At 54.0% G+C, this 12,902-nt stretch overlaps 1 protein-coding gene across 1 annotated transcript in view; it reads left to right on the top strand.

Annotated features, from left to right (window-relative positions):
• LOC132008411 (synaptotagmin-13) overlaps positions 1–12,902 on the top strand; it is a 42,500-nt gene that overhangs the window by 24,613 nt on the left and 4,985 nt on the right. Inside the window, exons 2-5 of the mRNA XM_059386958.1 lie at positions 3,882–4,107; positions 6,793–6,927; positions 8,443–8,744; positions 12,369–12,498. Of these exons, the coding sequence (XP_059242941.1) occupies positions 3,882–4,107; positions 6,793–6,927; positions 8,443–8,744; positions 12,369–12,498 (793 nt within the window). The remainder of the gene's footprint in view (positions 1–3,881; positions 4,108–6,792; positions 6,928–8,442; positions 8,745–12,368; positions 12,499–12,902) is intronic.

Below are 12,902 nucleotides of genomic sequence, written 5' to 3'. Positions count from 1 at the left end.
GACTCTGCTCTCAGCCCAGTGAAGGCCCATTGATCACTCTCCTCTTTGGGGAGCCCTCGCCACACGGGATCTTACATCAACTGGATGCCGAGACATTCAAGAAGCGTGAATGGCATCTTACCAGAGGCAGTGGTGTCCTGGGATGTTCAAGAACAAGGCAAGGTGCCTCAGTTCTGGAGGCTCCTGGCTGCAAATCCCAAAGACCCCGATCCCAACTCGAATAAACAAGAAGAACAATATTGCTTGTGTGACCACCGGTACAGAGGTGGGACACTAGGCTTGGCTGGTTCAGTGGCTTGAGGACACTGTCCCCAGAGAGTTTCCTTTTTTTTTTTTTTTTTTGAGAGTTAACTTTTTTCTCTCCTCCCTGCTGTCCACCATGTCAACTTTGTCCTAAGACTGGCTCATCTCGTAGTCGCCAGACAGGGCCACAGGCTTCCTGTCCGGCTGGGGAGAGGATCTCTTCTACCATTGTGAAATGCAAGTCCTTCCATTCTGTCTGGGTTGGCTTTCCAGGACAGGCATCAACTCCTGTGGCGGGAACAGCACCCAAGACCTGATAGGATTAGGCTAAACAGGTCCCCACCCGCCGCCACCCCACTGCTGGGCCTGTGGTGGGACTCAGAAAACCTGGCGATCTGGAGGAAAGGCAGCGTGGAGAGGATGGATATTGGTGGACACCCAAGAAAACCCCAACTATGTGCCCTGGGGCTGCATTTTAAGCTCTTATCACAGGCTCCTGAGCACGTCAGGGGCACACAAATGAAGACCCGGTGAGTAGGGAGGACCCAGGCCTTGCAGAGACTTGAGGCAACGCAGAGCGAACCTCACTCAGAATTGAGCCCAATGATTATTTTGCCATGAAAAATGCAGAACGAGCCAAATCTGATCCAGCTGGAAATCCATCAACATAACCCTCTTCTGAAGCGATTGAACTGGGATGAAATCAAATATGAAACTACAAAAGTATCCCCCAAACCAGCCAAACAACCTTAGTTCCGGACCCAACAAGTGACGACAGGGTGGTTCCAAGAAGGGGCTGGGTGCCCAGCGGCCAGTGGGAAGCCGAGCGCCTTTGTGCTGAGGAACGGGAGGGAGCAACAGAGGTTGTCGCTGCTCAGCATCCAGCATCCAAGACAGACATGGACTTTTTTTTTTTTAGAGAAGCAGCTGCAGGGCAGTGGAAGTGACGCAAATTTGGTGTCAAAATATCTGGAGGCTGAAGTATATACCACTTGTCAATGCTATGACCTTGAACTTCCTCAAGCCCTTTTCCTTGCTGTACGATAGTATAATAAGGATAACTCAGACTTGGATGAAATGTTGGAGGTGGGCACCACGAGGATAAAAAGATGTGGGGACTTCAGTCATTGCCCTAGTCAGGAGGGCAGACCCCCCCACCCCGTCCCTTCCCCACTCGCCAGCCTGCTTTCCAATCCGCCCCTCCTTCAAGTCTAGCTCACGCCCTGGCTCCTCCCTAATGCCCTCCCTGGCCTCCCGGACCCCTGCTTGCCCTGTGCGTGCACCGTCAGCTCCCACCCGTTCCCCTCCACCGCCACCTACACAGACTGCCTGCCGCCCCCACTTCTGGAACTGCTGTCCCCAAAGGCCAAATACACCTGTTATTTACTCTCCAGTGAGTGACCAGCTCCCCAGATCACCTGTACCTGCCAATAAAGAGCTGTGTCTCCTACATCCTCGGAGGTCAGAATGTAGGAGTAGCACCAGCCTCGAAATCACCTGTCCTTTGAGGGGACACCTCAGAGAGGTGAAATGACCTGCCAAGAGCTGCTCGGCTCTGGAGGTCGGGTCAGCACCAGGAGCCAGGCCCCTTGATGCCCAGTGACACGGTCAGTGGGGTGAGGGTGTAAGGGGGACCCGATTTTGCAGATCATACGGGTGTCTCTGTGGGGGACTCGTCACGACGTGTAACGGTGACACACGTTTCTGATGGGTGAGTGTTGGGCCTGGCAAAGACTTGAAGGCAGGGAGGGGATCCGGGGCCACAGTGACAGAGGGCTCTGTGGCCAGGCTGGTCTAGGTATAATCCTGCCACCACCCCCACTGTCTGCTCGTGGGCAGCTTCATTCCACTGAGGTCAGAAATGCTTTTCGAGCCCGACGGTGGCAGGCACAGTCAGAGATCGGGATCGCGGTGCCCTCGTTTGGTTGTACTGTGGTCCACTGGGCAGTGTTTCCGAGAGAGGAATAAAGTGTTTTTTCCCCTCTAAGTCCCTTAGGGAGTTGGGAGAGAAAGGACCACCATGACCCGCACGGTGGCGAGGAGACACCAGCTCCTGTCTCTGGCCCCTGGGAGCCCTGGTGCTCTCCTCATCTGTTATACAGACAGTTATGAATCCCTTGTCCCCAAGGTCTAGCATCCCTTGAGAATGGTCCGGGACAGAGTGTCAGTGAAGGCAGAATGTCCAGGATTTGTCCCAGGGTAGTGGAATGCAGAGTGTGCAAACACTGTGAATACACGCTTTGAAATAGTGTGTGTGAACTTGTCAGCGCTGACCTTCTGCAGGACTGCCCCCCCACGCCCCAGTCCCTGGTCACTCCTGTCACTGGAGAGTGCAGCCTTGACCCCTTACTGGCCTCTCCAGCAGCCACAGAGCGGGGAGAGACAGAAGGGCCAGCGTGAGGGGCAGGAGGCTTCTTGGGGGATGCTGCCATGGCTCCATACCTGCCCCAACTTGAGGGCTACATTGTGGAGTACCCAGCCAGGATTTTGAGATCCATGTCCGGCCCTCAGTCCCTGAGTTTCCCTGGGACTGGGCAGATCTCTGATTTTGCTGCCTGGTATATATAAGTCTGAATCCCTCCGGTAGAAGATAGCTCAGTCCCTAACGGAGGGATAGGAGATTCCAATTGTCTGTGTGAGGCAGCCCTGCAGACTTCAAGCTTCACAAGCACTCGGGCCTTTGTGTTAAGAAAAAGATGCCCTTTCCTCCAGGGGGACTAAACTCCCACCTCAGGGCACATAGCTGGGCAAGTGGTGCACAGACTGCATTTTGACCCCCATTGCCCCTCATCTAGGCTCCTTTGTGCAGTGCACAAACCATGCAACTGAACATGGCAGCCCTAGCCAGAGTTTTGTATTGCATACTCCTTGTGAGCAGGCACTGCCGACACTGGGGACACAGAAGGAGCAAGACAAGACATGCATGATCCCTGGGCTTACGGGGCTCACACAGGATTGGCCACAAACAGGCCAACCTATGACTACAACAATATAGGGTGAGCTCAAGGCTATCCAGCCAAGAGCATGATGTGGGGAAAGGGAGGGGACGGGCACGGTGGAGGGACTTAATTCATAGCAGGTAGGGAGGGGGTGGTTTCTGGGGGAGGGGTTGGGGCCAGGAAATCAGACCCAGAAAGAGTTCAACCTATCTGAGAAGCAGGGCGGTCAGTGGCTGGAGGGGTGCAAAGGGAGAATTCTGGGACATCAGAAAGGTGAGTGGGCCTGGGTGGGGCAAGTGCTTGAAGTTCACTGCTAGAAGTTTGGATTTTGTTCAAAGTGTGGTGGGACCCCTGGCCCTTCTGAGCCACTGGGTGGAAGAGGGAGTGGGAAGTGACCAGAGACAAGTGGCCAGGGGGATAACCCCTGGGGGCTCAGCAGAGGACAAGGGTCAGGGGAAGGACGGATGGTTGAACAGGGCCCAAATCTCACCTCGCCCTGCCACCTCTCATGATGTCATGGATTCTGGTGGGTTTGGAGGTGACATTTCAACTTCTGGGGTGCCTGGCCTTGGAGCAGAAAGGGACCACAGGCCTCCCTCTGCCTCTCATGACAGATTAGGTCATAGCGTCTCCTTTCTGTGGGTGGCACGCAGGTGGGAGGTCCTCTCGCGGACTAAGCAGAGTGATGTGTGTTCGCAGTTCAATGTTAAAAAGTCCACGGAGCCCGTGCAGCCCCGAGCCCTCCTCAAGTTCCCAGACATCTACGGACCCAGGCCAGCTGTCACAGCCCCGGAGGTCATCAACTATGCAGACTACACTCTGAGGACCACGGAGGAGTCCGCTGTCCCTGCCAGCCCCCAGGCCCCGAAGGACAGCCGCCTCAAGAGGCAGGTCACGGAGGAGCTGTTCGTCCTTCCTCAGAACGGTAGGGGTCTCCTGCCCTTGGTTCCCCGCCAGGTGGCACTCCGGGGGGCGGGTCTAGCGGCGACCCTGTAGATGCTGGGCCTAACCCAGCCCCAGCGTCAGTCCGTAGCTTTTGGCGCTGGGCAAGCAGGTGGGCCCGGGGCCTTGGAACCACTGTGCTTTACTCCCCCAGATATGTTGCTACAGTGCCTTTCTCCAGGGCCTCCAGCTTCCCACCGGGCAATGGAGAATCCTTTTCAAGTCTGTAGAGAAGTCCTGATTAGTGATTAGATCACAGGCTTTCAAAGTCATGGGTTCAATTCTCATGTACTCGTTGGGTGGCCTTGGTCATGTTGCTAACCTCTCTGGGCTTCAGTTTCCTCATACATAAAATGGGACTGCACTTTCATCTGCCCCATAGGCCTGTTATGAAGTGTAAATAAAATAACGCGTGTAAAGTGCTCAGCCCAGGGAGTGGCACAAAGGACATAATCACAGCACTCTGTTACTATGTTTTCCTCTTCTCCTTCTCATTAGTGTGGACTTCAAGATGTAACACCTTCAGGGGTACGGTGCTATGCTGGGCACTGGGGCAGGTGTGCAAGGCAGACACCATCCCCAAACCAAAGGAGCATGCAGGCTTTCACAAGGAGGCAAGAAATACAGCCAGGAGAATGGTTGTTGTGTGGTTTGGTGATTTCGTTTGTGTGGTTGGAGACAGAGATGGCAGACGAGGAATCAGTGAACTGGTTCTGGCATGGACCCCGGTTTTTATGCATCTTCTGTCCTGCTGTATCTCGTGCTGGCCGGTGGATAGCGCCCCCTCCAAAACCCACCCAGGACCACAATGATTAGTCCGGCATTTCTTCAAGAACAAATTCACATAGTGCCTGTGGCATGAACAAAGCTGTTCCTCTTTTAGCCTCCAGCCTACATTTTATTTTTATTTTAGAGATTTTTAAAAATTTATTTATTTGAGACAGAGAGAAAAAAGCATGAGTGGAGTGGGGGGCAGAGGAAGAAGAAGAAGAAGACTCCCTGCTGGGCAGAGAGCCTGATGTGGGGCTTGATCCCAGGACCTTGAGATCATGACCAGAGCCGAAGGCAGAGGCTTAACCGACTGAGCCACCCAGGAGCCCCAAGAGATCTACATTTTAAATAGATGAAAACAGACCCATTGAGGACTCCAGAGATTACACTTGGAGGGTGGGGAAGAGCTTGCATGAGGAGCCTTGAGGGTGGATGGTCGGAGTCCTAATTTCTCAAAGCCCAGATGAAGCCAGGATTGGATGCTTTCCACCAGGAAGAACAGGAAAGGGTGTCAGAGTCTGGAACTTTGAAAAATTCAGAGCATTAGCTCATCTTCTCTTGGTCATCATTCCTCTTTTTCTTTCTCCCCAAAGAAGCCAAACACCAGCCCTACAGAAAGCTACCAGGAATTAATTCTTCAGCAAATATTGACCACAGGCATGGGTGTGCCACAGAGGGAGATGCCAGATCAATTGGATGTTGTCTCAGGGATGCTGAACATGTCCTACTCCCACCCGCGATGATCCCCAGCACCCGCCGTGGGGCTCAGCGTCCTGCTTCTAGAAGCTGAATACATTCCGCATTTCCAAGTGATGCTGGCTTTGTTTTGGTTTTGAAATTGAAGGCTAAGGTCATCTGAGAGCAGAGAGCTCTGGGTGCCAGGCAGGCCCTTTCTGTCCCTGACCCTGCTGTGTTCCTCTGTGTGGGACCCTCGGAAGCCACATGGGTCCTGTGTGAGTGTTGGTCTTACTTTATGCATTGCTCACAGCCTGGACAATCTATTCCTGACTTAGACATCAGGGGAATTGTTCACCACTCGCACGAACCTCATAGTGAGCCATTTAGGAAGTTCAATGGTCCTTCAAGTAGCTACTCTCTAAATTTGCTCTGAAATTCAAAATTTTTAAAATTCCTATCTGCCTCAAGTGGCGTCTGCTATAGCTGCTGGAACCTCTAATTCTTGGAGTGTGTTTGAGTGATGGCAGTCTTCCAGATGTTTGGCTCCAGTGCAAAGGATGCTGAGTGAGCAATCTTGGTGGGTTTAGGAACGTCTGAAATAAAGCTGTGGTCATTCATTTGTTCCACAAGCATTTATTGCACCTGCACTGGAGTCACGTCCACAACCCCTGACCTTGTCCCTGGCATCTCCTCCTGACTCATTTCTCTCACATTGATCTCTGTCCGTGAATACCTACGGAGCAAGGATAAGACTCCAGGAGAGGCGGAGCTGGAGACCTGAGCTTGGTTTGCCTGAAGCAGGGTGCCTGGACCACACACGCTCTGACAGTTTCCCTTCTCGAAAGTTCACCAGGGGCTGAGTCCTGGGCCAAGTACTTTCCCCACTTCATTTCATTTTGTGCAAGTAACTTTAGGAAGGAGGAACTATGATCACTCCCATGGTAAAGATGAGGAAACTGAGAAGTCCCGGGTCACATAACTATTACAGGGCAACAAGGTGCGACACCAAAGCCTGTGTCTTGCCCACTGGGCGGTGACAGTCCTTCAAAATGTCATCCTGGGACCACCAGGGTCACCCTGGTGTGGCCACCACGATGTGGCTCCCCAGCTATGGAGCTTTCAGTTTGCATTCATGGTGTACGTGGCAGATGGGAAAGCTGTGATCTGGAAAACGGGACCCTAACATAGGTGGCAGTGACGGCCTTCCCTCTCTTGACAGGTGTAGTTGAAGATGTGTGTGTCATGGAAACCTGGAACCCGGAGAAGGCCGCCAGCTGGAACCAAGCCCCCAAACTCCACTACCGTGTGGACTATGACCGGCAGAAGGCAGAACTGTTCGTGACTCGTCTGGAAGGTATTACTTCTTTTGGACTTCCACGGGCTTCCATGTGCCCATCTCCCCTGGAGGAGCTGGGCGGGAGGGATGGGAGCACCTGTGGCAGAGGGAGCACCCTGTAACCAACAGACCCTGAAATGTGTGGGGTTCTCCCCTCCTCCCATAGAACATTCAAAGTGGAGAATCCTGGTTAGAAAACATCTTTACTCCAAGTGGTGATTCAGAGGCCGGGCTCCTTCCATCAAGGGCCCCTCAGTCCTCTCAGGTCTCCTTGTCATCTGTATCTAGTAGGTGGAAGCAGAGGGAGGAGGAGGCGAGAGCACAGCCTCCCCCTTAAAAGCCATGACCTGCATAGACCATGCATCCCTTCCGCTCACTCCCGGAACTCATGGTCACTGACTGCCAAGGAGCCTGGGAAGTGTGGCTCAGTGGGTGCTCAGCAGAAAGAGGAAAGGGGGTTTGGGTGACTAGCAAGCTCTCTCTGTCACAGGTGCCTTTGACATTGAATGGAGCTTTGTGCTGGATATGAAGGGTGTTCTGAATGGGCAGCAAAGTTTCTGTAATCCAGGAACTGGGTGGTCTTTCCAAGGGGGTCACGATGTCCCTGGTGTTCCGACCCCAACTGTTCACTTTGCCATCAGCAAACAAAGCTGAGGCTTTGCTAAAGAATTGGGGCTAACAATAGTCCATTCTATGGCTCCTGGGAGTTGGGAGCTGTGAGCAGGAGAAATTAGACTTTTGTATTAAATGTTATGTTTTTAGGGGGTGTTTTTCTTTATTATTCTCTTTCAAGATTTTTTAGCCTTTTCTTATCCTTGAGTGCATTTGGTTTTCACAATAGTCCCATTTAACAGATTAGGTAACTGAGGTCTAGCAACCTCGGGTGACTTGTCTGAGATGGCTCCCGCTATTGGTGCTAAAGCCAGGACTAAACCCAGTGCCCTTGGAGCCCGGTGGAGAGTACTAGCAGGATATGTGGCCTCAGTCCTTCACCATCTCTTTGGGAAAGGTCAGCTACCCTTTCTCAGGTGATCATTGAGTATCCAGCCATAAAAGCACCAGGGGTACAAGTTTCTGGATTAAGCCCATCTTGGGAAGCATTAAAAACACCAGAGTTCAGAATGAGAAAACAACAGAGGTAGTGGCCAAGCGATGTGTGCCACAAATGGTTGTGTGGTAAATATTGAAGGTACAGAACAAACAAGAACAGGATTGGAGCACAGAAGTCATCGCCGTGCATGGGTCTTGGCATCTTGGGGACACATCAGGGTCATGAGGTGGGGAGGGCTCTGGGAAGGACCCTATCCTGTCCCTGTTCTCCTGGGAACCAGCATGAGCTGACATGGGCTATACTGGGGGAGCTCCAGTTTCTAGGGCAATTCCACAAAGCCATGGTGGTCAACCTGGGGGCTCCTGTGCTCCTGGGGTCATGACTGTGAAGCTGGACACGGCCACTCCAAGCCAACATGAGCCGCCCCCCTCCCCTAGTTCTTGCGAAGTCGCACGACTGTGTTGCTGTCTCCTTGGCTGCAGCTGTGACCAGCGGCCACGATGGAGGCTGTGACTGCTACGTCCAAGGCAGTGTGGCCAACAGGACCGGCACAGTGGAGGCCCAGACAGCGCTGAAGAAGCGGCAGCTGCACACCACCTGGGAGGAAGGCCTGGTGCTCCCCCTGGCGGAGGAGGAGCTCCCCACAGCCACGCTGCGCCTGACCTTGCGGACCTGCGACCGCTTCTCCCGCCACAGCGTGCTCGGGGAGCTCTGTCTGGGCCTGGATGGGGCATCTGGGCCTCTGGGGGCCGCCCAGTGGGGTGAGCTGAAGACTTCAGTTAAGGTAGGGTTATGTCTTTCCAGGAAAGATGAAACCCGTTAGTGGAGCTTGGGGTGATGGGACTGGGCCGGCGCTCACGCAGCAAGCTTTACAGACCTTCCCGGCGCGCGTGCGTGCATGTGTGTATGTGCGTGCAAGGAAGTTGAGAGTCGTGGACGGGGTGGAGGGCTGCCGCAGACCCCAGCCCAGGCTGTGGAATTCCTGGGGTCTGATTTGCTTCTAGCTTGCTTGCCATCGTGGAAAATGTGTTATGAGTGTGTGGATTCTAATGCTGACAGTAATACCCCATCTGAAGGGATGCCCTGTGTCCCTACTATGTGCCAGGCACTGCTGGGGAGACAGGCCCCACATAGGACGCCTTTATCCCTAGAGCTTACAGACCCGAGAGATAAATTGGAGCAGACGAGTGATGATATGGGACATGGGTTGAATCCTAAGACACCTAACCGAAGTGCTCTGATGGAGAGTTCTAGAAGGCATGGTGGGAAGTGGTGTTTGTGCTAGGCTTTGAAGGACGGACTGGGCTGGGGGCAGCCCTAGAGCCCAGTGTTCTGGGGCCCCTAGCCCTGGTTCCCCGCACCCCTCTGCTGCTGCGGGAGCTGAGAGAGGGAGAGAAGGGTCTGCCGAGAGGCTGAGCTGTTCAGGGCGGCGTTTCTTGGAGAACAAACCGGTATTCCTCACAGGCCCGGCGGTGAGGGGTCAGAGAGGTCAAGGCCGTAGGATGGTATGTGGTTATTTAGCCCATCAAGGCCTAAATCAGGACCATTTAGGATCTTTTAGGATCGAGGCCTCCTTCAGGGGTCTGCCACAGTGCAGCCTAGCGGGAGCCTTCCGGGGCTGGTCTCAACCAGCGGATCAGTGCCTTATGGGGGCACTGCATAGCCTCCAAAACCCCATGTATTTACTCCCCGGCCCTTTACAGAAAACGTTTGCTGACTGCTATGCTCGAGTAATAAAAATACTACAAAGGGCATTCATTTTTGAGGACTTACTCTCTGTTCTTCTGTTGCTGTGCTTAGAATTTTACTTCAGTCCTTTCCTAGAGCAGCTAGGCAGGAACGACACTGTGACTCATTTACAGGGGTGGGGCTTGGGGTCACCCAGCTGGGACAGCGCCAGCTCGGCCTTCCGGCCAGCTGGGTCTAGCTCACTCAGTCCGGTGCTGCCCTCTGGTCACCGCCTACGAGGCCCCCTCCGAGGGGACCTCTCCTGACGGACACTGTCACTCCCCGCCGGCCCCCCTTTAGGCTGTCATCTCTTTCTCGCCTTATTTTTCTTTCTTCCCAGCCACAGACACTCGATAAAAACTGATAGCTACTCTCCGCTGCAGCCAGGCTGATCTGCAGCAGGCTCCCTAATGACTGCGCGATTTGGGACCCGAGCGGAATCACAGCCCCGGGGTGGGGGAGCGGGGGCTGGGAAGAACATCGGACACTTGTGGTCCATTCAGCTGCCAAACCAGCTTTCTCTGGAGGGGGAGGGCCTCCCCAGGGCTTCGGGGACTTCTAGCCAGAAGGCTCAGACCTGCTGTCACTCCCCCTAGGAGAGCAAAACGCATCCCTTCATCCTGGGAACACCTTGCCCAATTTCCAGCATGTGCCAGGCCCTGTGCCAGGAGCTGGGGGCACAGCAGTCATTCAAGGGGGTGGCCCTGGCCTCAGCTTGGGGTTGTGGGCTGAGGTGAACAAGGTAGGTGGAGCCCTCCGTGGCCACAACCCTGAGGCCTCTCTCCTCTAGGCCAGAATGGGTTAACCCGGGGGCCCTCTGTGCCCCAGTTCTCGCCGGAAGACATTTGGCCAAACAGTAGCGTCACCCGGGACGAGCCCCTCACAGGCTGACATGCCCAGGATCCTCCCGCTTGGCTTCGGGGAAGCAGGACACGGAACCCAGATTGTCCTGTGACTATAGACCAGGCCCACCAAGGACTTCCAAGAAGTGGTCTGGAGCCAGGAGGCTGGGCACATCCCTCTGGGTGCCTGGACAGGTCCCTGGGCCTAGCTTCTTCATCAGGGAAAGCTCCAGGTTAGAACTTGGGCTGTGGCATCAGGCCAGACCTCCACTAAGGCTTCGCTTTGCTGCTTCCCTTCCTTGGGCTGCGGGAGACCTCAGGCAGCCATGTGCCCTCTGAGGGTCAAGACCTTGTGTTCAGAATGGGAACAAGTTAGTGTCGCCAAGGTGATTGTCAAGATTCAGTAGGATGTCTCCCCCTACTTTCTCACAAACATTTATTGGATGTTAGCTGTAGGCTACGTGCTAGGGAAGGGCTTTGCAGAACCCCAGCGTAGTGGGATCGATAACACAATTGCACCTAGCACACAGTAAGCGTTTAAATAGTCTTCACGGCTATTATTCATGTCCTTGCAAAAGTCCCTGGTAGCTCCCAAATCATTTCGTCATGTGACTAGTTACTTAGGGCCAGTTGAATCTTTGGGGTCATGTTGCAGACATCCCCCCATCCTGGAGAAAAGGGGTGACCCGGGCAGAGGGCTCGCCAGCTTCATCCTGCCTCACTCCCAAAGCCCACACTGGCTCCTATTCATCCAGAAACAATATTCCCACTTAATCATCTCGAAAAATGCGGATTGTCCTTCCTCTATGACCGATGGTGATCTTCTGAGCAGACAGTTCCACAGCGATTCACGTGGGCCCCAGGCTCACTGGGTGGATGTATGTATTATTATCCCCATTTTACAGATGAGGCCCTGGAGGCCTGGGGAAGCGAAGTCACATGTTAAAGTGCAGACAGCACTTGGAAGGCAGGATTTCTCAGCCCTCTGTGGTCCGGGGCTAGGGTGTACACACTTTCACCGCCTTGGGACTGTGACGGACATCTGCCTCCTGGGTCTGTGGGGGGGGGGGGGGGCTCTTTGGGTCATTTTTGTCTATCAGTGGATTTGTTGAAATTCCAAACAATTGCTTGTCGGAATTCCAGTGGAGACACTCTGGAAAGCCACCAAAGGAGGCAAAGTGTGTTGGACGCTTCGCACAGGCATCTGCCCCCCCGCAGAGTGTACTTATTGCCAATGGCCTCTGGTGCCCTTTCTACCATCGCGTGCCTAGCTTTTTTGTTGACACGGTTGGCCATTCTGTTGACCGAGCAGGGCCGCATTCAGCATCTGTCATCACGTTATTGACTCTCAGCCGTACAGGGGCTGGAAGGAATTATCTTCTCAAACAGAGTAATGAATCACACCTCTCCGCGGCCCCCCCGGAGCCTGACCGGTCGATGCAATAGTTCTCAAATTGTGTCCCCTAGACCCTAGTGTTCTATAAAAATACCCCAAGAACTTGGGGGAGGGAAAGGTGAAGAATGAAAAGGGGTCCTGACCCTCTGTTCCGGCCACGTCCTAAGTGGCATCTCTTCATTCTGTTTGATATGTCAGGTTTGAATATATGATATTTGGAAAATCACATTTTGTGGCAAATTTAAACCTCTTATTGAAGCTCACACTCCATATCATTCCTCTGTGCCCTCTTCCCTTCTGCAAGAAAGCAGCGTTGGTGGGTGAAGTGTTTCTAGGATGCCTATTGGATACAAGACCAGTGGGAGCCCAGCCTCCGCATTAGCTGATGGGTCAGAAGCCACCCCTAAGAGAAGCCCCTCCTTCATCTTCTTCTCTGTTTCAGGAGCCGTCTGCAGGAACTGGGGAGGTCCTTCTGTCCATCAGCTATCTCCCGGCTGCCAACCGCCTCCTGGTTGTACTCATTAAGGCCAAGAACCTCCACTCTAACCAATCCAAGGCACTGCTGGGGAAGGGTGAGTGAGACTACACTCCCTTCCTTACACTCATTTCCATAATACTCCCGGGCCCGTCCCTTCATCGGGCCCGGGTCGGAGCCACCTAGAGCTCCCGACCCTGCAGGTGCACATGCGGAGAACTGGTCTCACCCGTGGGTCAGAGGAAGCAGAGGATCGGACCAAGGAAGCCACAGAGCATAGTACCCAGGCTGTAGAGAGGAAACTTAGCTCAGCCCATTTCCCACACGGGACTGTAGTGACCTCACCGGCAGGTATCGGGAAGGCGGGGCGGTCGTCCCGTCTCAGCTCACCATCCCTGTGTGCCCCGCACCCAACCCCAGTCTCTTCTCTTCTCTCAGTCTTTGTCGAGCTGCCGCCCCCACAGCAGCTGAGTGTGGGCGCTGGCAGAAGGTGTGTGGGTG

This window comes from Mustela nigripes, unplaced genomic scaffold (genome assembly GCF_022355385.1).
Source record: "Mustela nigripes isolate SB6536 unplaced genomic scaffold, MUSNIG.SB6536 HiC_scaffold_148, whole genome shotgun sequence".
NCBI classification, from domain to species: Eukaryota; Metazoa; Chordata; class Mammalia; order Carnivora; family Mustelidae; genus Mustela; species Mustela nigripes.
The sequence above is the reverse complement of the archived record's forward strand: the minus strand, read 5'-3'. Positions and strand labels throughout refer to the sequence as shown.